Below are 21018 nucleotides of genomic sequence, written 5' to 3' on the forward strand. Positions count from 1 at the left end.
TTCTCAGTCCTGCATTAGCTATAACTAGCAGATGTTGATCTTCTGCATTGTGATTTGGGGTCATTTAAAATACGTTTTAGTGTCCATGGAGAATTCCTATTTGATACTTGGGTTATTTAGAAGCATGTTGTCCAACTGCAAGTATTGGAGATTATTCTTGTATGCTTCTGTTATTGAGTTCTAGTTTAATCCTCTTTTTGTGAGAAAGTATATGTTGGACGATTTCCAGTTTTTTAATTTGTAAGGTTTATTTATTTTTTCATTATCTAGAACAAGAGCACATTGCATAGGTTCTTGGGCACTTGAAAGGAGTGTGTGTTCTGCTGTTGTGGGTGAAGTGGTCAGTGAATGTCAGTTAGGTCCGATTACTTGGTGGTGATGTTCAGTTCTTCTGAGTCCTTGATGGTTTCCTCCCATGAACTCTATCAGTTATGTGAGAGGCTCTGTCCCAGCATCATGGCTTTAAGGGACACGCGGACATGCTGGAAACTCCACTCACCTGCACACAGAGGAACACTGTCCAGTCCTTCAAGTCACTAGTAGAGTGGTGTGGACATGCACCTGTGTGCACATAAGGAAGTCAGTCGAGTGAGAGACATTGAGACCTTCTGTGGCACCTACAGCAGCTCACAAACACAGAGACTTTGAACAGAAAATGACAAAGAGCTCAGCTCACAGCAGTGCTCACACTCAGCTGTTAAAGCGTCATTGAGGGAGTGCATTTATCCCTGAGCCTGGCCACTAGGAACCTGGCCTCCTTAGGCTGTGCGGCTGCGGGTGCTCCCTGGTTGGTGTCTAAGCCCTGGGACAGCAGCAAGATCCTGCTCACAGCAGGAGAGGGAGGCCTGTCTGGGTTAGAGCTGGCTCTGGGGAAATCAGGACAGTGTCCAGTTAGGGCTGCATGAGGTGGGCCCTTTGTTCTTGTTGGTTTGTTTGGTTTGGTTGAAGCCCTGGGGGTTGAATCCAGGGTGCTCTAATGCTGAGATGCACTCCAGCCCTTTTGAAAATTTCTGTTTGCGCACACCCAAGATTACTCATGGTCACCAAATGTTTGTCCTTCAGGGGACCTCGTAGATGGTAAATCAGGACTCAGCAGATCCTTCACAGGGTTATGTGAACATAGTTTTGGTGGCTTAGTGCTCATAGAGGTCATCTGAAAAGTGTGTCTTCCATCAAACTTCACCTCTTTTGAGAATACACCCCATATAAGAATGTTGTTATCACAACTAGGTGGAGAATAATACTAAGTGCTTGGAGAACACACCACAGCCAGGTCTCCAGGAGCCCACAGTTAATCAATTGATATGAGGGGCATGTCCCATGAAGTACCTGGATCCATCATTTAGATCTTTAAGGTTTCAGGTTACCAGCCCATGTTCATAGTCGTCCTGAGCCATGCCTGGGTGGAGGGCTACTTACCAGCGGCATATTTCTATAGTAAAAGTTTTGGCTCCTTTCTGTGCAGCACTTAGGCTATTGCCAACCCTTTTGTTATGGAGTTTTGAAGCTAAACTGCTTATGTCAGGCTGTCTTCCCTGAAGAAAATTTAATGTGTTGTTCGAACTTTTTTCAGGCCTTGTAGAATCATTGGTCATGGATTTTTCTAATTCAGAGATTTCCACTTAAATAAAGGGCATGCTGACGAAAAATAATATCCAGTTTCTTTTCATGATCAGCTTTGGAATTTCTTAAAAAATTCAATTATGTAGGAATGCTTTATGCATAATTATCTCAAGGTGAGAATTTGATTGACATTTCAAAAGTCATATATTGTTATTGGGGGTGAGAGATATCTCAAGTTGCAACATCCAACTCCCTTAGGTTGGAAACCTTTGTATATTTTATTACCACAAATAATGAATAATCCAACATGAAAGAGACAGAGAGGGAGTGTGTGTGTTTCCAGGTAGATCCATTACCCACCACCAGGTGTATTAGGAATATCATGATTGTTCTGGGCATCTTGGCATTGGCAAAATGTCAGGTGATCAATAGTGCTTAAAAACGGGGGAAATCATAATACATTTTTATACATGTGATAAAAATTTTCACAAATTCTATCCCCAAATAAATATGATCAACTCCTTCTCCAATATGCTGTGAATATTGGTCTGTACCGTGTGCACACCTGCCCTCTGCCTCATGTAATGGTACTACAGAAACACTCCATGTACTCACAGAGATTCCACTGATTTCAACTATGGTTCTAGTTAGTTTCTTAATACATATTTGAAGGTATAGTTTTCACTTTCTCATTTTAGTTCTGATTCCTTCAACACTGGACTCCAGGATCTCCCATGTGAATCATATGAAAGGAATTAATGATAGAGCAAATCCAGGACATGCTTGAGTCAGGCCCCAGGACAGATTTCGGGCAGGAAGGAGGGGGCCACAGCAGTGAAAGCATTGCAGCTGTCCTGAGCCACCCCTGGGTGGAGGGCTGCTTACAGCACTGCTCCAGCTGGGAATGAGTGCGGGCTAAAGACACACTCATAAGGAGAGGAGGCCACTTTCTGAAAACCACTTCTCTCCCAATGTGCAGTGAGGCTGTCTGGACTGGGGCCAGCTCGGAGCCACTGTGGCCCTGCCCAGGCCTGAGTCCACTGTTTCCACAGGTGAAGCGGCAGGAGGTGGTGTGAGCGGCTTCAGTTCCGTCGTGGGTAACAGAGCCATAGTGAAGAAGGAGCTGCTGTCCGTGGTGGCCGGAGGAGACAAGTACCGGGTCAATAACAAGAACGATAAAAAGTTTAACCCACTGCCACCCAACAAAATTGTCCAGCAGGCAGAGAAAATGGTGGGGAAGGAAGTCCACTATTCAGTGACTAGGAACAACTGTGAGCACTTTGTGAACAAGCTACGCTATGAAATTCCCCGCAGTGACCAGGTGTGTCCTCAGCCTGTGTCCCCTTCCCTGGGACCAGACCATTCCCCAGCTCACAGGGTATGGGCACCTGCTGAGGGCTGGCAGTGCAACCTGACTTGGAGATTTCCCAGCAGCGGGGGTCAGGGAAGCTGGCAGAGTGAGTAGTGGGGTCCAGGAGCAGGGGACCCTGGTCATGTTGGGCCCATTTTTTCTGCACAAGGACAACAGGAAACACGTGAGCTTTCGTGGGCCAGCTGGTCCCTCTCCTTACTCTGCCAGGGTCGCTCTATAGCCCGAGAGCAGCCATAGACTCTTTGTAAATGAATAGGCGAGGCTGCGTTCAAATAAAGCTTGATTTCTTTTAATTTATTTACATTTGTAAAAATAGGTGACAGGCTAGATTTGACCTATGGGACATTGGGTAGCAAGGCTTAGTTTAAAAGACCTTGAAGTGCTGGGTCTGTAGCTCAGTGGCAGAGCACTTGCCTGGTGTGCACCATACACACACACACACACAAAAAAAAAAAAACCTAAGGAATATTACATCATCATTATTATTATTTTATTTAAAGACTGCCTTTCTTTAAGTTAATTTGGGACCACACTAAGTTGCTGAGTCTGAACTTGAACTTGTAATCCTCCTGCCTCAATCTCCCTAACCACTGGGATAACAGGCAGGTGCCACCATGCCTCACTGGAGGGCTCTCTGTTGCGGGGTTTGTTTTCTTGAATCTTCCCTTCTTGGTGTCCAGGGAGGTTTGACCTTGGCCTGTGCAACACAGATTCAGGACAGGGGAGGGTTTGGCTCTGGTGAAGAGGAGAGGTGGGCGGGGAAAATCCATGCCTTCTGGAAGTGAGGGCTCCAGGCTGGAGCCCAGGCTTAAAACTGAGAACTGCCCGTCAGCTCAGGCACTGGGGTGCAGTGAGACCTGCTTTGTTGCTGTGACCTTGCTGAGTGGGTACCCTTCCTGTCAGCTGGGAGGATAGACTCATGTCTGGACCCAGGGGAGGTGTGCTGGTGGGGTGGGGTGGGGAAGTGCCTTGTCCTGCATCTAAACCTACTTCCAAAGTTGTACAGAAGCCACACGGATCAGTCCCCACACCCGGGGCTTTAGGGGTGCTTGGCTCTCTGCTGTGCTCCTGAGGGTTCAACTCAAGAAAGGCTGGTGCGCTTGGTGGTGGCTGTGCCATTTAATTTCTCCCTGGGGTCCCTCTTTGGGAACATTTTCTCAAAGGTATCTCGATGACTCGCCTGTCTTCTCCCTCTCACTCCTCCGTTCCCTTCTGACCTGTCTCCATAGGAAGCTCCTCCTCTGCCCATCTCCAGCTCTCTTTCTCGTTCTCTCTCTGTACACAGTGTGCTGTGGGCACTGCAGAACTCTGGGCCCCTAGTGACGCTGTCCACACTCTGCACTGATAGACCACTGGCAACATGAAGCTCTGGCCCAAGGAACATCCCCTTCAAATACCTGCTTGAGAAAGATCTGACTGAAAAAAGAGTGTGCTAATTTTTCCCCAAAACAACAGCAGATAACTCTTGCAAGGCCTCCGTGTCTTAGTGCATTTACTAAAACAGGCTTTAAATAGGAATCCTTCCTCTGGCTCTCTGAGATGAGATGCAGAGTGAGAGGTAGCAAGATCACGTAGGCCCAGATAGAGGCCTTAAAACTCAGAAGGGTCTTTCTGCAAAGACTGAGAGGGATTCCTTTGGAATTATTCATCAGAAAAGCCAGGGCCTCCTGCCGTCTCCATTGGACAGTCCAATTCCAACCTCATTGGTGCCAGGGAGAACTCCAACCGGCCTCATTGCCTTTACGGGGTCACCCTTCATCACTTTTTACCTCCCTGACTCTAGAGACCCCCACTTGCCCCCTTCACCCTTCTCCCCATCTCCGTTTGAATCACCCATCACCTTCCTGCCCATTGTGTTCCCTCTGGGATATGGTGAAGAGGACAGGGATCATGGGTCTTTCCTGAGCTACAGGTTCCTTGCCCAAGTATCTCTGCTCAGACTCCTGATGTGGAGAGTGACCCAGTACCCCCCTCTTCTCCTCTATTGCAGGTGATTAATGGAATCATCACGTTTGTTACTACGATTTTATTTGGTGTTCCAGGACTCGTCGTCAGGGCAGTGGCCAGAATACTGCGGAACAATTAATAAATCTAAGGCGTTATGTTGGCGGCACCAGTTAACTCTGGGGGATTTGAGCAAGCTGGTTTACAGATTTCACTCTCTTTTGAAATCATCAGCACTTGGTTTAGTAAAGCCGAATCAAAGCACAGGAAGCTTTTATCTGAGGGAAGTGCTGCTAGCACAAATTCTATTAAAGACGAGATTGCACAATATCATGGTCTCAATGTTTGTGTCCCCTCCCACCCCAAATGCACATGTTGATTCTCTAACCACCAATGTGTGCTCTTCAGAGGTGGTAGTGTAAAGCGGTCACTAGGTTTAGACAAGGTGGTGAGAATAGGACCCCCAATGTGGGTTAGTGTCCTTAGAAGAAGAGGAAGAGGAAGAGCGACCAGAGCTCCCTTTCCCTCCCTCTGCCATGTGCAGCCTTATGAAAAGTGGGCCAACTGCCTGCCAAGAAAAACGTCTCTGGACACCATGTCTGCCCCACTTTGATCTTGGATTTCCCAGCCACTGTGATTTCAATTTAGTTTGTCCCTTAGAAATCCATGTTGTAACACAATTCCCCTTAAGAGGTATTAATTTTAAGGATTAATCCATTCATGTGGTTAGATAATTACTAGATTAGTGGGTTGGTGGTCTAGTAGGTTGTCTCAGGATGGGTTTCCTATAAAAAGCACCTTGGCTCCATGTCTTAGCTGCTCCTTCTTTCTGTGTGATTCCTGCAATGCCTCAGGACTCTGCCAGCAAGAAATCCATCTCCAGGTGTGGCCTGTTGACCTTGGACCACACCATGAGCCAAAACTTCTTTTCTTTATCACTTACCCAGTCTGTGGTGTTTCATTTTTAACAACAGAGAACGGACTAAGATACCAGCCTCCAGAGCTAAACTGTGCACAGTAGAAGTCTGTGGTTTAAGCCACGCCAACTGCAGCCTGCTGTCACAGTCTGTGCTGGCACACACAGGCTCCTGGCCCTTCATGCTTTTCTGCTTCCTTCCTCTTCAAGGTAATTTTTATTTAAGTGGTGTAAGGACACACACAGGACAGCAAGGAGACTGACCTGAATGACGGGTAAGAAGGGAAACCACCGGGTCAGCCAGGGCTGGTACCTCATGGGCTTGAGTTGTGTGGAAGAGTCTTGACCTTGAGTGTGACCCTGTCACTAGTGCCCACCTGCCTTCCTCTGGCCACTCTTGATGCAAACAGTGATTGGAGTCATTCCTTCCCTCTGCTCTCCATGTCTTGTTTCTGCCTGTCTCTTCCACCTCCTCAGAGCTCCTGCTTCCTCACCACATCTGCTGGGCACTGCCTCTCGTCTCTGATCCCTCATTCCCCTCTGCTCTGCTTTCTGCCTCAGCTCAACACCACTGTTCTCTGCTACCTGCTCCCACACTAGTTCCTGGGAGTATCTGTTTGGCCAAGTGCAACACAGAGCTTTGTCTACCCATTGGCTGCCCTTTCATCACATGGCCCACTGGGCCAATCGGCTCTGCCCAATGGGGTCCATCAATAATTCCCACATGGCCACGAAGCAGTTTCACTTGCAGAGGATTGCAGGTCAGGCCAGGTCCGTGACTGAAGGTCCTGGTTCAGGTGCAGTGGAGAATGATATGTGGGGGCAATCCTGGCTCCAACTGTGGCCCTTCAAGAACTGCAGAGAGCTTGGATCTTGCACCAGAGGAGATCCATCGACTGGAATTAGCAACTGGAGGTCACATTACTCATAAGATCTGATTCCCCCATATGACACTGTTATTTGTAAAATTTAAAAAATGTGGGAATCAAACCTTTTACTAATTTTTTCATGGATAAATTGCCCATTTTCTTAACAGGTATCAGGATTGGGCAGCAAGTAGCAAAAGTGCTATGTCCTTACCAGCCTATTCTCCCATGGCCAGACTCCTCTGTCTGTGCCTCTGGTGTGGGGGAAAGGAGACCAGCTCCTGTGACTACTGTGTTTGCAGAACCAGTTCTGTCGTTTTTTTCTTCTTTTTTTGCAGTTCTGGGGGTTGAACCCAGAGCCTTTCACATGCTAAGCAAGCACTCTGCTACTGAGTGAAGACACAATCCTCTCTCCTTCTGGGTGCTGTATCCATATCTTACATGAAAGCTTCACTCAGTGCAAGATGCTGTCTTCAAAATCAGCATTGAGCAACTGGAAATCCAGTCAGAGGCTGGCCACACCAGGTGCATTCAGGTGCCAGGCTCCAAAGGCCTCCCTCATGTTACGTCACCTCAGAGCTGGGCAGAGTCTCTACAATATTCTAGCCAATTCACATCTTATAACTAGTAGTAATTTCACCTGGGAGAGGGAGGTGATTTCCAACCTCCAACTGTGCTGTGTATCGAGTCCTTAATTTTTCCAAGGAAAGTCCATCTCCAACATTCAATTTACTAACTGGAAAAACATCTGGTGAACAGATGTTGTTATCGTCTGGATAAGCAATGCTCCCACCCCAAAGCTCCTGTGTCAATGCAGGGAAGACTAGATGATTAGATTGTGAAAGCTGTCACTTCTTCCCGCTATACCAGTATGAGTGGATGGACTGTGTTGTAGCGGTAGGCAGGAGGGCTGAGGCTGGAGAGGGTGGGTCACTGGAGTCATGTGCTGGAAGACTTCTACTTCCCTGTGGCCCGTCCTTCCTCTCTCTCTAGGCCTCCTGGCTGCCATGAATGGAGCAGAGCTCTTCCCCATGCCCTCTGCCATCGCGTTCTCCTCTTCATGGTTCCAGAGCAGAGGAGTCAGCCCACCCCGGGCTAAACCTCTGAACCATGAGCCACAGCAAACTTTCCCTCCTCTGAGTTGTTCTGACCAAGTATTTTGATCACAGTGACACAACGCTGACTAAAACAGAAGTTATTACCAAGAAGAGAGGTTGTCGCTGTAACCAGCATGACCATGTGGTCAGCAGCCTTCAGAACTGGTTCACAGGAGTTTGGGATAGTTTATAGATACAGGCTGGAAAAGCTTCAGAGTGTGGTAGAATGAGTCTGGTGGGAGCTCAGAAGACCCTCAGGAGGGACAGATGGATACATTTACAGACTCCGGAAAGTTGCTAGATTTAGATGCTCCTTTAACCCTCGGGGAGGGGTAGAGAGAAAGGAAAGGGACTGAGAAGTGTCATGGTGGAGAGCAAGGGTCAGGAGAACAGAGGACCTGGGGGAGGGGACAGTGAGGTCCATCTCTACTGGAGGCTCCATAGCTGCTTCTAACATGAGATTTCTGTGGCTGCTTCAAGGAGTCACTGTTGCTTGGTGTCTGCTCCTCAAAGAAAGTGGCATCAGTTTTTTTCTGTGATCATGAGAAGTTCCACCTGCAAAATAAGCTCCTTCACCCTCCCAGGACCTGGAGGCCCAATTCACTGTCCTGGTCCCAGGGAATGAGGGCCTGGCCTCTTCTGCTCTCCCCTCCCTTCTGTTCACTACACACTTCTCAATCCTGGGGTCTCCATTTCCTGAATTACGGCCACTTCTCAGAGCTGGGCTTGTCTGGGCTCATCCTGACAATGGGCCTATGGAATCCTCTGGAGTCAGCTCCTGGGTCAGGACGTTTGTTCCTGATATGGGGTGGGCAGCAGAGCATTTGTGCCTGCATTCCTGGGTCAGAGATCTGAGTCAGCCTGGGTCCTGTCTTCCAGTCTGGGTTTCACCTGAGCTTCTCACCTGAAGAGGGAGGACCAAGGCAGAAGCTGAGGGGAGACAGAGGAGGCCTCAGCCACAGGCAAGTGCACCTTGAGTCCCCTGTGCACTGCTCACAGGCGCAGTCTGGAAACTTCTACCTCAGCCCACCTCTGACCTGATCTCCAGTTCTTATCTACCTCTCTCCCTGGATATTTAATGGGGCACCTCAAACATCCCATAAGCTGTGTGAGTTCTTTTGTCTTTCCTTTCTCATTTCTCCTCCCTCATGGCTAAAGGATGACCTAAACCTAGCAACTTTCCAGAATCCATGAACATGTCCATCTATCCCTTCAGAAACTCTCCATGGGGGATGTCTGAATCAGAAAGGAGGAAAGTCACATTGACTGAGCACCTCTTGGGTGGTTAGGGCAAGTGCAAGCTCTGTGACCTTGAGAAAAGTGCAGGACCCTCAGAGCTCACTTCCTTCACCTCTAATCAGAGGTAATGAGGCACCTCAGGTGGTGCATTCTACCCAGAAACGAGGTCATTCTGGGTTGAGAAGCTTTGGGGAAGACGAGAGAGACACACACCCCTGAAGGAGGAGGTTGTCAGAGTGAAGGCGGGGGTCAGACTTGTGGGGGTTCCCTTAGCATTTCCTTGCAGCCTTCCCCTCAAGGAAAGTGATCGCACCAATACATGGCTCCCTTTATGGACTCCCTCATGTTTTTCTCTCTGGGCAGCTCCTGCCAGCCTCCTTGAGACTTTTTCAGAGGGTAGAATGCTCAGTCCCTTTGCACGTCCCTCCTGCCCAAAAGGGAAAGAGGCTTATTTCCCCTGAGATATTCCTTCCCGTGGCAACTCTCAATTAGGGAAATGTATCCCAAGGGCAGTCAATTGGCTTTGTGCTGAAAGAAGCAGTTGCTATAAGCCATCTTTACCTCTGAACATCAGATATTTACCTAGTGAACACACTGAGTTCTGGGGATCAGTTTTCTTTGAAAAATTAAAAACTTGATAATCAGCACAACTGGAGACTAGAAAGAGGAGAAATGACCCACTCACTGGTGATATTAGTGTTGGTCAGGATGTGAGTTGGCTAAAATATTTTAGAGATTTAGGTGTTACTTTTTATTACTGTGACAATTACATAAGAAAATAATGTAGAGAAGAAAAGATTTATTTTGGCTCGTGGTTTCAATCCATGGACACCTTGCTCCACTGCTTGGGGCCTGAGTGAGCTGAACATCATGGGAGAATCTCACAGCAGAGAAAAGCTTATCAGGACATGACATCCAGGAAGGAGAGATGATAACAGACGGATGATAGATAGATAGATAGATAGATAGATAGATAGATAGAAAGAAAAAGCAGGACCAAGAAGTGCTCTTCTAGGGCAAGTCCCAGTGATCTATCTCCTTCAACGAGGTCTGACCTGCTACAGTTTCTGTTACCTCTCAGGAGTCCATTCAGTTACCAGTGGATTAATCCATTGATGAAGTCAGTACCTTTGTGACCTAATCACTTCCTGCAAAGCTCCACCTCTAAATATTGCTGCATTGAGGTCCAAAACTTCAACCAATGAGGTTTTCTTTTGGGGGGGGGGGCACATTATACCCAACCCATAGGATTATGGTTGAGGGAGCCCTCAAAGGCCCATATTCATCTCACATTAAAAAAAAAAAAAAGCATTCATTTCATTTCTAAGAGTCACCAAAAGTTCCAGCATTGCTCAAAAGCCCAAGTCCAATGATACCTCTCAAACCAAAAACAAATTCATAGCTATTATTCCCCCATAAAAATCAAAAAGTTACATGCTTCCAACATAGAATGGTACAGAATGAACACTCCCGTTCCAAAAGGGAGGAATGGTAGCATAAGGGGAAGGGATGGTACCAAAGCAAGGTCAAAACCCAGCAGGGCAACATTAAACCCTGTGGCTCCAGGTTCAGCATCTGCAGCACACTGTGGGGAGGTGTGAACTGGAAAGGGCTTCAGCAGCTGCAGACCTTGCCTGCTGCAGACCATATGGGCTCCCCCTTGGACTGGCCCTGCTCACTGCTTGCAGCTTTCCTAGCCAGATGTTCACATTCCTGGCATGTCAAATTTCTTGGGAACTGATTTAGTCAGCTTTGTGTTGCTGTGACTGAAATATCTGACAAAAACAACTTAGAAAAGGAAGAATTTCTTTTCCCTCCTACTTCAGAGGTTTAGTGCCTAGTGGCTGACTCCATTGCTCTGGGCCCAAGGTGAAGCAGGACATCGTGGCAAAGGGGTGTGGTGGAAGAGTGCTGCTCCATTCATGGCAGCCAGCAAGCAGAGAGAGCAGGGAGAAGGGGCTACAGGGAAGAGTAGCCCTTCCAAGGCACGCCCCCAGTGACCTACCTACTCACCATGCCCCACCTGTCTTCAGTTACCACTCAGTTCATTTAAACTAGACTAGACTGATTAGGTTACAGCTCTCACAATCCAATCATTTCACCTCTGAACATTCCTGCTTGGATAGAGGAGCCTTTGAAGGACACCTTATATCAAACCGTAGCATTTTACCCTATTCCCCAAAGGTTGCATCCATCTCACAATGCAAAATGCATTTAGTCTACCTCCAAGAGCCCCAGAGTCCTATCAGTTCCAGTGTCCTAAAGTCCAAGTTCAATGTCTCCTCTGAGACTGAAGGCAAACTGTTGGTTTTGAGCCCCGTAAAAAGTCAAAAGCAAGTTACGTATATCCAATATACAGAGGCACAGAGTAAGCATTCTCATTCCAAAGGGGAGGAATAGAGACACGAAAAGAAGGAATGGGACCAGAACAAGACTGAAGCCCAGCTGGGCTAACAGCCCCTCAGATGTGTGGTGGGATATGTTCTCTAAATGGCTTGGGCAACCCTGCCCCTTTGGCCTGCCTGGTGGTGTAAGGGTCCCGCGAAACGTCGGAGAAAGAGACCACCAAGTGACCACTCATGCAATTGGCAGAAGGGGGATTTATTGAACAGCATGCTGGGGCTCCGTGCCCACTCAAGAAGGGAAAGCAGCCCAGAGCCCCGAGCAGGGGCTGAGCACTGCTTAAGTACACTTTTTGGGGAGGGCGGAGGGCTTTGTATACATCAGAACAAATCATCATGAGGCGCGGGAAAATTGAACAACAACTCCTAAACATGATTAGTTCATTCATTGGCGGGAACAGGTCAGGCTGGAGTGATAGGTCATTCCTAAGGAGGGGGTTACATTTAAACAGATTGGTCCAGGCCCTGCAATGCCTACGTGCGACCACACAGAGCCCTTATTAAACAACCAAATAATCAGGGGAAATATTTACTGGGCAGTTCCAAGCATTGTCTTAACAGCTACAGAAATTTCAGGTTTTGCAGGTAGCATAGAAACCTAACAATACCTAATCCTTTACATTTTAACTCAGACCTTGCAGCTTAGAAACTTTACAACACCCGGTCTTTTACCCTTTAACTTTTACACTTTAACTTCAATTTCTTTTACCCTTACAGTGGCAGCCTCCGTGGGCTTTCTTTGGCATGGCATACCAAGCTTCTTGGGGTTTGCTTAGTAGGCTTGGCTTTGCTGTGATCAACATATCTGACACAAACAACTTAGAGGAGCAACAGCTAATTTTGGCTATTTCATGGTGTCTCCATGGCATCATTTCTCAGCAGAAGCATCATTTCTCGGAAAACAGTCCATGTGGCTGTTAATCCCTGGCGTTTCCATTCCAGCTTTGGTTTCACTTTCAGAGCTTTGCCCATCAACCTCTCAGAGGCAGCCTGCTGTACTTTGCCTGGTTCCCAGGGCTTCCTTTGAAATCTCTATGGAAACCTCCATGACCCGTTAACATGAGTATCTTGAATTTCTGCAGAAGCAGCACCACATGAATGATGCCAAGATTCTGCAGTGGGTGAACTCCTTGGAGTTCTGCAAAAGCCTTTGAGTGCCTCGGTGACTGAGTCCAGTAAACAACTTCCTAGGCACCCCCATGCAAGCAGGGTACCCCTCTGATTCCCTCTCAAAGGAATTTCCCTCTGTGAGAAACACACTCCCATGTCCACGCCCAAAGAATGGACTAAGAGACCCCAGAACAGCAAAAAGCTAGGCCTTGCTTTAACGACAGTCTTTCAAGGTAGGGTGGCTGGTGCTCAGGGACTCACAGATTGGGACAACCAGTGTTTTATTCCCTAGAGCACAAGATGCCTCCCCCAGTTCCTCATTGGCTGAGTGCCATGGGGCACACAATCTTCCTGAACATCACCTTGGTTTTGTGGTCTCCTACTGGGTTATTTAAAGAAATGCACCTTTAGTTGCCCCCACTGCCCCTTGTTCCCTTGTGGAGGGAAAACTCCCCAGGACTGAGGGCCTTGGCATGTGCAGTTTATCTCTGTTGGGAGCCCCTGTAAAACTTAAAGGCAGGTTACACCCATCAGGTACTCAGAGGCACAGAGTAAACCCTGTCATTCCAAAGGGGAGGAACAGGGCACAGAAAAAAGGAACAAGACCAAAAAACACTGGACCCCTGACTGTTGATCAGGTTGGGTTCCTTCCTTCCCACCTCCTGGTTGTCAAGGAGCTATGAATCTTAAACTCTGGTGTTAACTGTCGCTTTCCACTCTGCTGTCCCCTCCAGCTACCTTTCTCCATTCCAAGTCACTTTACACTGAAAGCTAAATACTGTATTCTGAAAAGGGACCACTGGGTTCTTATTTCACCACACCCTTGAGCCTGCAGTGAATGATCTTGCAAATTCCTGAGATGCCTGTATGTATCTCTCCTATTGTCTCTGTGTGGAGTATGTAGCATTTTTTAGTGCCTATAATCTTTTGACAACAACTTTCTTGGCCCCAGTTTTTTTTTCTCATTCCACCATCTTTTTTACCCCCATGCTCCCTCTCTTCGCCTCCTACCCCTTTACCTTATCAAGAGTTTGTCTAATCCCCCCCATGCTCCCCCTCCCAACTCCACTATAAATCAGCCTCCTTATATCAAAGAAAACATTTCAGCATTTGTATTTTGGTTTTTTTTGTTTTTTTTTTTTTTTGATTGGCTTACTTCAGCTAGCATTATATTCTGCAACTCCATCCATTTACCTGCAAATGCCATAATTTTATTCTCTTTTGTTGCCAGTAATATTCCATTGTGTATATATACCACAGTTTTTTTTTTTTATCCATTCATCTACTGAAGGGCATCTAGGTTGGTTCCACAGTTTAGCTATTGTGAATTGTGCTGCTGTAAATATTCATGTGGCTGTGTCCCTGAAGTATGCTGTTTTCAAGTCCTTTGGGTATAGACTGAGGAGTAGGATACCTGGGTCAAATGGTGATTCCATTCCAATTTTCTAAGGAATCTCCATACTGCTTTCTATATTTTTGCACCAATTTGCAGTCCCACCAGCAATGTATAAGTGTGCCTTTTCCCCCACATCCTTGCCAATACTTATTGTTGTCAGTATTCTTGATAAGTGCCATTCTGATGGCGTGAGGTGAAATCTTAGTTTTGATTTGCATTTCTCTAGTTACTAGAGATGTTTTTCATATATTTGTTGATTGATTGTATATCTTCTTCTGAGATGTATCTGTTCAGCTCCTTAGCCCATTTATTGATTGAATTGTTTGGTTTTTTGGTGTTAAGTTTTTTGAGTCATTTATATATTTTGGAGATTAGTGCTGTATCTGATGTGCATGTGGCAAAAATTTTCTCCCAAAATGTAGGTTCTCTCTTCACCTCATTGTTTCTTTTGCTGAAAAGAAGATTTTTAGTTTGAATCCATACCATTTATTGATTCTTGATTTTATTCCTTGCACTTTAAGAGTCTTGTTAAGGAAGTCAGGGCCTAATCTAACATGATCAAATGAATCGAAGGCCATGTGACTTCTTGAGTCACATGATTTAATTAGAGCTTATCAGCAGAGGCCTCATCATTATGAGGCTGGAATTTTCCACACAGTCCCAACTGCCACTGATGTGCACCACCCTCATTCTCAAACTGGGACAGCACCTCCTCATCCAGCCCTGTGTGCTCTCAGCCACCTAGATTTCTTCCAGATTCTGAGCCAACTGGGCTTGAGAACTCCTGAGGTCAAATCACAAATTCTCTTCTAACCTCTGATTGTTTTCACACAGGTGGATCCCCTACCTGGGACAAGTACCCTTGGTGCAGAGTGGTTATTGGAGGATGGATCTTTAGGATCCCAACTGGCCCTGACCACAGGAGATCCTTTGCTTCTGAGCCCAGCTAGGAAGGCAGCTCCTCAGAAGTCCTCTGGGTTGTCACGGACATTCTGAGCTGAACCCAGATCCAGAGAAGTGTCCTGATTCCCCAAGGGATATTTCCCACTACTTGATTGTAGACTCATGGATCATTGAAAAGGAAGCAAGAACTATTAACTGAAAACTCAATGAGTTCTTTCAACTTCACAAGCTTGAAAAAAACTCCAAAATCTGACATTCAATTTCTTCCTCCTTATTTAGGGGTAATAAAGACTAATTCACCAGGTTTGCTGAGATGACATAAGAAAGATACCTTAGAACAATTCCTGACCCATAATAGATGCTCAATAAGTTTGTTCAATGCATTTTATTTCTGTCTCGCTTTAGTTTATTCTCCAAGTGGGTAGAGGACTAGGAGTCCTGGGTAATTCCAACATCTTCTAATGAGTCCAACATCCCTGACAGAAGGACACCTTCCACCAATCTCCAGTGCTCTCTACTGGTCAGCTCTTTTTTATAAAGGATGTTCACTTGTATCAAAGAGTCTTGGCTTCACCACCTATGACCATTATGTGAACACACAGTCAATTTATATGCCCAAATTTGGGTGAATCAAGTTGGCCCTGGTTGGGTTCCAGTAAGTTACTGTTTGCTCTATCTAGCTCCTTGCTATTTTCCTGCATGCTTCAAGTGTGTTTTCAGAAATGGCAAGGCCCCTTCAGTCTTCCAGGCTAATCCGACAGGCTGCTATGTTGGTGCCTTTACCACCAGCAACCTTCCCTGGAGAACACCCAACCCAGATAGGATCATTCACCAGAGGGGTCACTGTGGCCACTACCATTCTGACTCTGGGAGAGAGGTGATATCTATTCATTGCTCATAATCCCAAAGATGCGGAAAGCTGGTTCTTTGATTCCCATAACATAGCACAACTAAATCTAAGTTAATAAAGAGAATTTAATGGAAGCTCTGAGCTACCAGGAAGGAAAAAAACTAAGGACATACTTAGTTTATTTTTGCTACCATTTAATGTAAGTGTGCTCTGAATCCCAGGCCCAGAACAGTTAGTCTGTTTTGAATCTTGAAGGATGAACCTTGCATTCCCCCTGCTCTGCCCACATATCCAAGGGCACAGCTCACCTTTCACAATGCCAGTGCTTTCTACCGGGGCTGCTTCACCAGAATCAGGGCTCCTTGTTGCTTGGCCACATGGAGAGGAAGACCTCCCCTCTTTCAGGACAACCCATGTCCCAGAACCTTACCTGCGCCAAGGCTCATTTTTACCCAGGGCACCTACAATGTGAGTACCTTTTCTTCATTGGAACAAAAAACATTGTCTTCATTCTAGGATTAGGTCAAAGCTCTTAGGACTCCAAGTACCTCTTCTATTTGTAGCACTTATCATGTTTGAGACTTAATTTAGATTGGTTTTTGTTATTTGTATCTATTCCTCCTACAAGAATTGTTGTTCCCTGGAGTCAATTACCCAAACTCCTATTTCTCATTGTTACAACCCAGAATCTACTGTCTGATATATAAAGTTAATCTAATTAAAAGCATCTGGAAAGGTTGGTCAAATCTATGACTGAGCTTAATAGAAAAAATTAGAAGGAATCTACCAAGTTCCAGGAATGAAGACAAAACTTAAAATCAAAGTAATGTTTATGAGCTGGACCCTGTGTATCAGAAAGGGATGCAGGTGAGGGAATATTGGTCTTGATATTAGTCCTGATACTCTGAAAATTTGGAATCAATCTTTGAATGTCTCTGTGAGGAAAGAAAAACAGCTGTAGATAAATAGAATTATGGAATGAGAAATGAGATCTCTAAATAAAGCTGAGTTCTTCCTCCAAAGAAATCCTTTAGTGAAAGAAGAAGATGAAAAACCCTCACAGAGCTCTGGGACAAAAATGTACAAGTCTTTTATGATAAATTGCAAAACCAAGCCTTTTCTATGTGCAAGATAGAAGTCTATATTTTCAGTACCCACTAGAGGAATCCCTGAATTAGATTGGTAAAGCCCTCAATCATCCTGCAGATTTAAGTACAGGGCATACTGGACTCCCAAAGAAAAACCTATGATGAAAATTACCATGAAGAATGTACAAACTATACCAAGATAAAACTGTGACTAATGGGACACAGGAGACCAAGTCAATGGGAGAATTGATTCCTCATTGATTTGATATTTTAATATTTATTTTTTAGTTTTCGGCGGACACAGCATCTTGGTTTCTATGTGGTGCTGAGGATCGAACCCGGGCCGCAAGCATGCCAGGCGAGCGCACTACCGCTTGAGCCACATCCCCAGCCCCATCCTCATTGATTTGAGATAAAAGAGCATTCTGGCTTATGTGCATTGATAGCTATGTGTGTTAGTATCTTTTGAGCATAGTACAGCAGTAGAACTACTGGACCATGGTTGAGGGAATGTAAATTAACCTCTAATTTACAGAGACAAATGGTTTTCCAAAGTATTTAAATTGATTTACACCCCTGCAAGGAATTACCAGGGGTTCTGGATTAGTTGTTTTCTTTTTTTTTTTTTTAATCGATTTTTAAGTTTTAACAATAGAGTTATCCATAGTAATTGGGTTCATCCAGACAAACTCATGCATGCATAGAATTCAATTTCAGTTCATGATCCCCCTTTCCCCTCCCTTTTCCCTCCTGGCCTCCCTCACCTCCCACATTCTCCTTTCTCTCCTCTGCTAGACTTCTTTTTGTTTGTATAATTTTTTTGTATTTGATTCCTTCATTTACTTATGCATAAAGGTGAAATTCCCTGTGGTGTATTTATATGTGCACATGATTTTTAAAGAACGCATTGAGCATTGCCTCGCCTTTGCCATCCCTCCACTCCCCCTCTTAATCTCCTTCTTTTACACTAATGACTATCCCCATATCTTTATGATGGCCTATCCTTCCCTCCTCATTTCCTCCATTTTATTTTATTTTATTTATTTGATTTTCAAAGATCCAGCCACACTTGGGTTCCTGGGATCAAGTCCATGGGGTCATGTGGGAGTGTTCCTTTTGAAAAGAGCTCAGTTTGATCCTCTGATGTTTTTTGAGGATTTTTACCTCTGTGTTCATGAGAGATGTTGACCTCTGGGTTTATTTATTAATGCTCAGCTGTCAGATAGGGATGTCACTGTAAATGGATGAAATGAAGGTTCCCTTCTGTTTCCTGAAAAAGCTTCGTGGAATGGGACTGTTCCCTCCTCCTTTTGCCAGGCCAGCCTTCTAAACCTGGACCTTTCGTTTTCAGTGGTTATAAAGTAAAAATGCACCCCCGTCAATACTTGTAGAGCTATTCAGAGTATCGATTTCATCTAGATGCATTTTGGTTGTTTGTGGGAAGCCATTCTCACACGTGACTGGGCAACTCCCAGTTTGGGTCTGAGGCGCTCTGGCTAATCTGTGTCCGAGCTTTCCCGGCCCTCTCCTGATGAGAGAGCCGGTCCGTGTGGGGGTGTGACTGACCACTGACCCTGGAGGCCAATCACTGACTCTGACCTTGGAGTGCGGCCCCCCTCAACCTTCATTGGATGGAATTCTCCCTAAATTTCTTGTTCCCCAATAAACGGCTACTCCCTGGCGTGCTCCCTCTCTCTCTCTCCTGCTAGCCCTGAGTAATCCTTGCTGCCCTACCGGGTGGTTCGAGGTGGGAACCAGAGAGGGGAGCCATCTCGGACCTGGTCATAGAAAAAGGTAACTGAGTCTGTGTGTTTTATTTCTATCTCGCTAGCTAACTTTTATGCCAAGAACCTCATTAACGAAACCAGTGCGCTGGCCGCATGGTGGAGTTGCTGGTGATTTTTAAGAAATTAGTTCATTTAATCCAAGTTGCTCAATTTTAATTGTGATATTATTTTTTCTCATTTGATATCTGCCAGACCTTGTCTGAAAGCCCCTCCTTCACTCTTAACATTGGCATTCTGTGTCATTTTCCTTTATGCCTCTGTCGGTCTCACTAGAGGTTTATCTTTTGCTCTTTTAGAAGAACCAGCTTTTGGAGCTACTGATTTTCTCCTTTTCTGTTGCTCATTGTACGGATTGCTGCTCTTATCTTCATTTTTCCTTCCTTCTGACCTGTTTTGCACTTATTTACTCTTTTCTAACTTCTTCAGATGGAAACTCGGTATCCTGACTTTCAGTTTTCTTCTCTGCTAAAATATGCATTTAGTTCTAGAAAGTTCCTTCTCAGTCCTGCATTAGCTATAACTAGCAGATGTTGATCTTCTGCATTGTGATTTGGGGTCATTTAAAATATGTTTTAATGTCCATGGAGACTTCCTATTTGATACATGGGTTATTTAGAACTATGGTGTTCAACTGCAAGTATTGGAGATTATTCTTATATTCTTCTGTTATTGAGTTCTAGTTTAATCCTCTTTTTGTGAGAAAGTATATATTGGATGATTTCCAGGTTTTTAATTTGTAAGGGTTTGTTTGTTTATTTTTTCATTATCTAGAACAAGAGCACATTGGAAATGTGCCTGGGCACTCAAAAGGAGTGTGTGTTCTGCTGTTGTGGGTGAAGTGATCAGTGAATGTCAGTTAGGTCCGATTACTCGGTGGTAGTGTTCAGTTCTTCTGGGTCCTTGATGGTTTCCTCCCATGAACTCTATCAGTTATGTGAGAGGTAAGTCAAGTTCCCAATTTCAACTATTTATTTGTCTTTTACATTTTCCAGATTTTTTTTCCTCCAGTTTTGAGGCTGTGGATGCCCACATACTTGGAACCGTTGTATCTTACACACAAGGATTTAACATACCATATCAGAGACAGGCATCCCTAGGGAGACCTACTCACAAGGTTGGCTGTGTCTGAGAACTGAGCAGGTAAACAGTTGCCTGCACTAGTATAAACCTTGCCCTCAGTGATCACAATGACTCACCATGTCTAAACCCTCTGTATGAACAATGTGGTCTACACTGCATGCTGCCTGCCTTCTGGGAGTCTATGGCTTCAGGACATGCCAGGCAGAGAGGAACTAGGAGACTCTCCCTGGACTGAGACCCTGGATGTCTACACTGGGGATCTTCTCAGGTAGACAACCCTCCACACATGTTGTCCCAATTCATTAGTAAGGACTTGAGTGATCCCATGTGAGTCCACTGGAGAGGCTCCTGGAAGCTCTCACCTGGCTTCCTCAGGACGTCTCCCCACGGGCCTTTTCCTCTGCCCATCTTGCTTTGGGTCCTTTGCTTTAATAAATCTTAGCTGTGAGTGTGACTCTATGATGAGATCTTCTTCTTTGAACCAGTAAATATCCAGTGGCCTCAGGATGCCCTTCTCCAGTAGCTGAGGCCCTGACACATACTCAATGAAAGTATCTAATGTCCCCCAACAGGAGGTCAGTCAGGAGACACACAGTTGTCCTCAGAGATGTGGGCACCTAATTCACGGGAGGATCCAATCGACACAACAACAGGAAGAAGAGGAGTGAATCTCTCCTTGTGGAGGTGCAGAGATTGGGAGTCAGAGAAGGAGAGGGATATGCTCAGGTCACTTGTGTGCAGAGGCTGAGCTGGACCCTCCCCCTGCCCATAGCCCTCATTAGTCACCCCAGGGCCCCGCTCTGCTCCTTGTTCCTCACCTCTGTCCTCACTCTCAGCACTCCACCAGGGCACCGCAGCATCACAAAACAGGAGTTCTTCTTTTCCTTTCCCTCTTCCGGCCTAATCTCATGGATGAGATCTCCCTCCAACCCCTTATTCAAGGCTCCTCAATACCAAAAGAGGGGTCCCGGTACATCCTCCTCCTGCCCCACACTCTGCTCAGCTCTGTCCCACAGCCCACACTGCCGCCACCTTCAGTCACAAAGTATAGTCCCTGCAGACCCCAGGAGTCTCTCCTGATTCCTTTCCTCCTCCACCTCCTGTCTACTAACCTAATTCAGGGCAGTTCCCTTCCTGCTTCCACGACCCCCATAGCCTCCTGCCTGCTTCCCCACCTCCTGTCCCTGCTGCCCCATACCCAGTCCCTGAGACACACATGCCCTTCCTCACCAACACTTACTCCCCTCCCTCCCCTCCCTGAGCTATGCCCCCAGGTCCACCCAGGGCCTCGACTTCCACTCACCTAGTGCTCCCTCTGGCCTCTGCTCTTCTGCACTCCTGGGTCTCCCTTCCCCAACCCCCTCCCCATGCCCACTCCCCCTCTTCCCATTCCCATCCACACACC

The 21018-nt window shown here is 46.0% G+C and overlaps 2 protein-coding genes across 2 annotated transcripts in view; both read left to right on the forward strand.

Moving 5' to 3' along the window:
• The first annotated feature begins 1977 nt into the window (after nucleotides 1-1977).
• Nucleotides 1978-5477, forward strand: LOC125612043 (phospholipase A and acyltransferase 2-like). Its single transcript, XM_048788238.1, has 3 exons — nucleotides 1978-1984; nucleotides 2547-2884; nucleotides 4926-5477. Exons 1-3 carry the CDS (start codon nucleotides 1978-1980, stop codon nucleotides 5019-5021), a joined length of 441 nt encoding a protein of 146 aa, XP_048644195.1. The 3' UTR covers nucleotides 5022-5477.
• A 13959-nt stretch (nucleotides 5478-19436) lies between these two features.
• The window catches only part of LOC107135945 (phospholipase A and acyltransferase 2-like), an 11249-nt gene continuing 9667 nt past the window's right edge, over nucleotides 19437-21018 (forward strand). Inside the window, exon 1 of the mRNA XM_048788239.1 lies at nucleotides 19437-19474. Coding sequence (XP_048644196.1) covers nucleotides 19437-19474 — 38 coding nt within the window. The remainder of the gene's footprint in view (nucleotides 19475-21018) is intronic.

Source organism: Marmota marmota, unplaced genomic scaffold, assembly GCF_001458135.2.
Source record: "Marmota marmota marmota unplaced genomic scaffold, marMar, whole genome shotgun sequence".
NCBI lineage: Eukaryota > Metazoa > Chordata > Mammalia > Rodentia > Sciuridae > Marmota > Marmota marmota.

Bases quoted from the DNA above. Each gene is read 5' to 3' on its own strand.
- LOC125612043 (XM_048788238.1), top strand. The intron at 2,885-4,925 runs GTGTGTCCTCAG...CCTCTATTGCAG, and splicing joins AAATTCCCCGCAGTGACCAG to GTGATTAATGGAATCATCAC.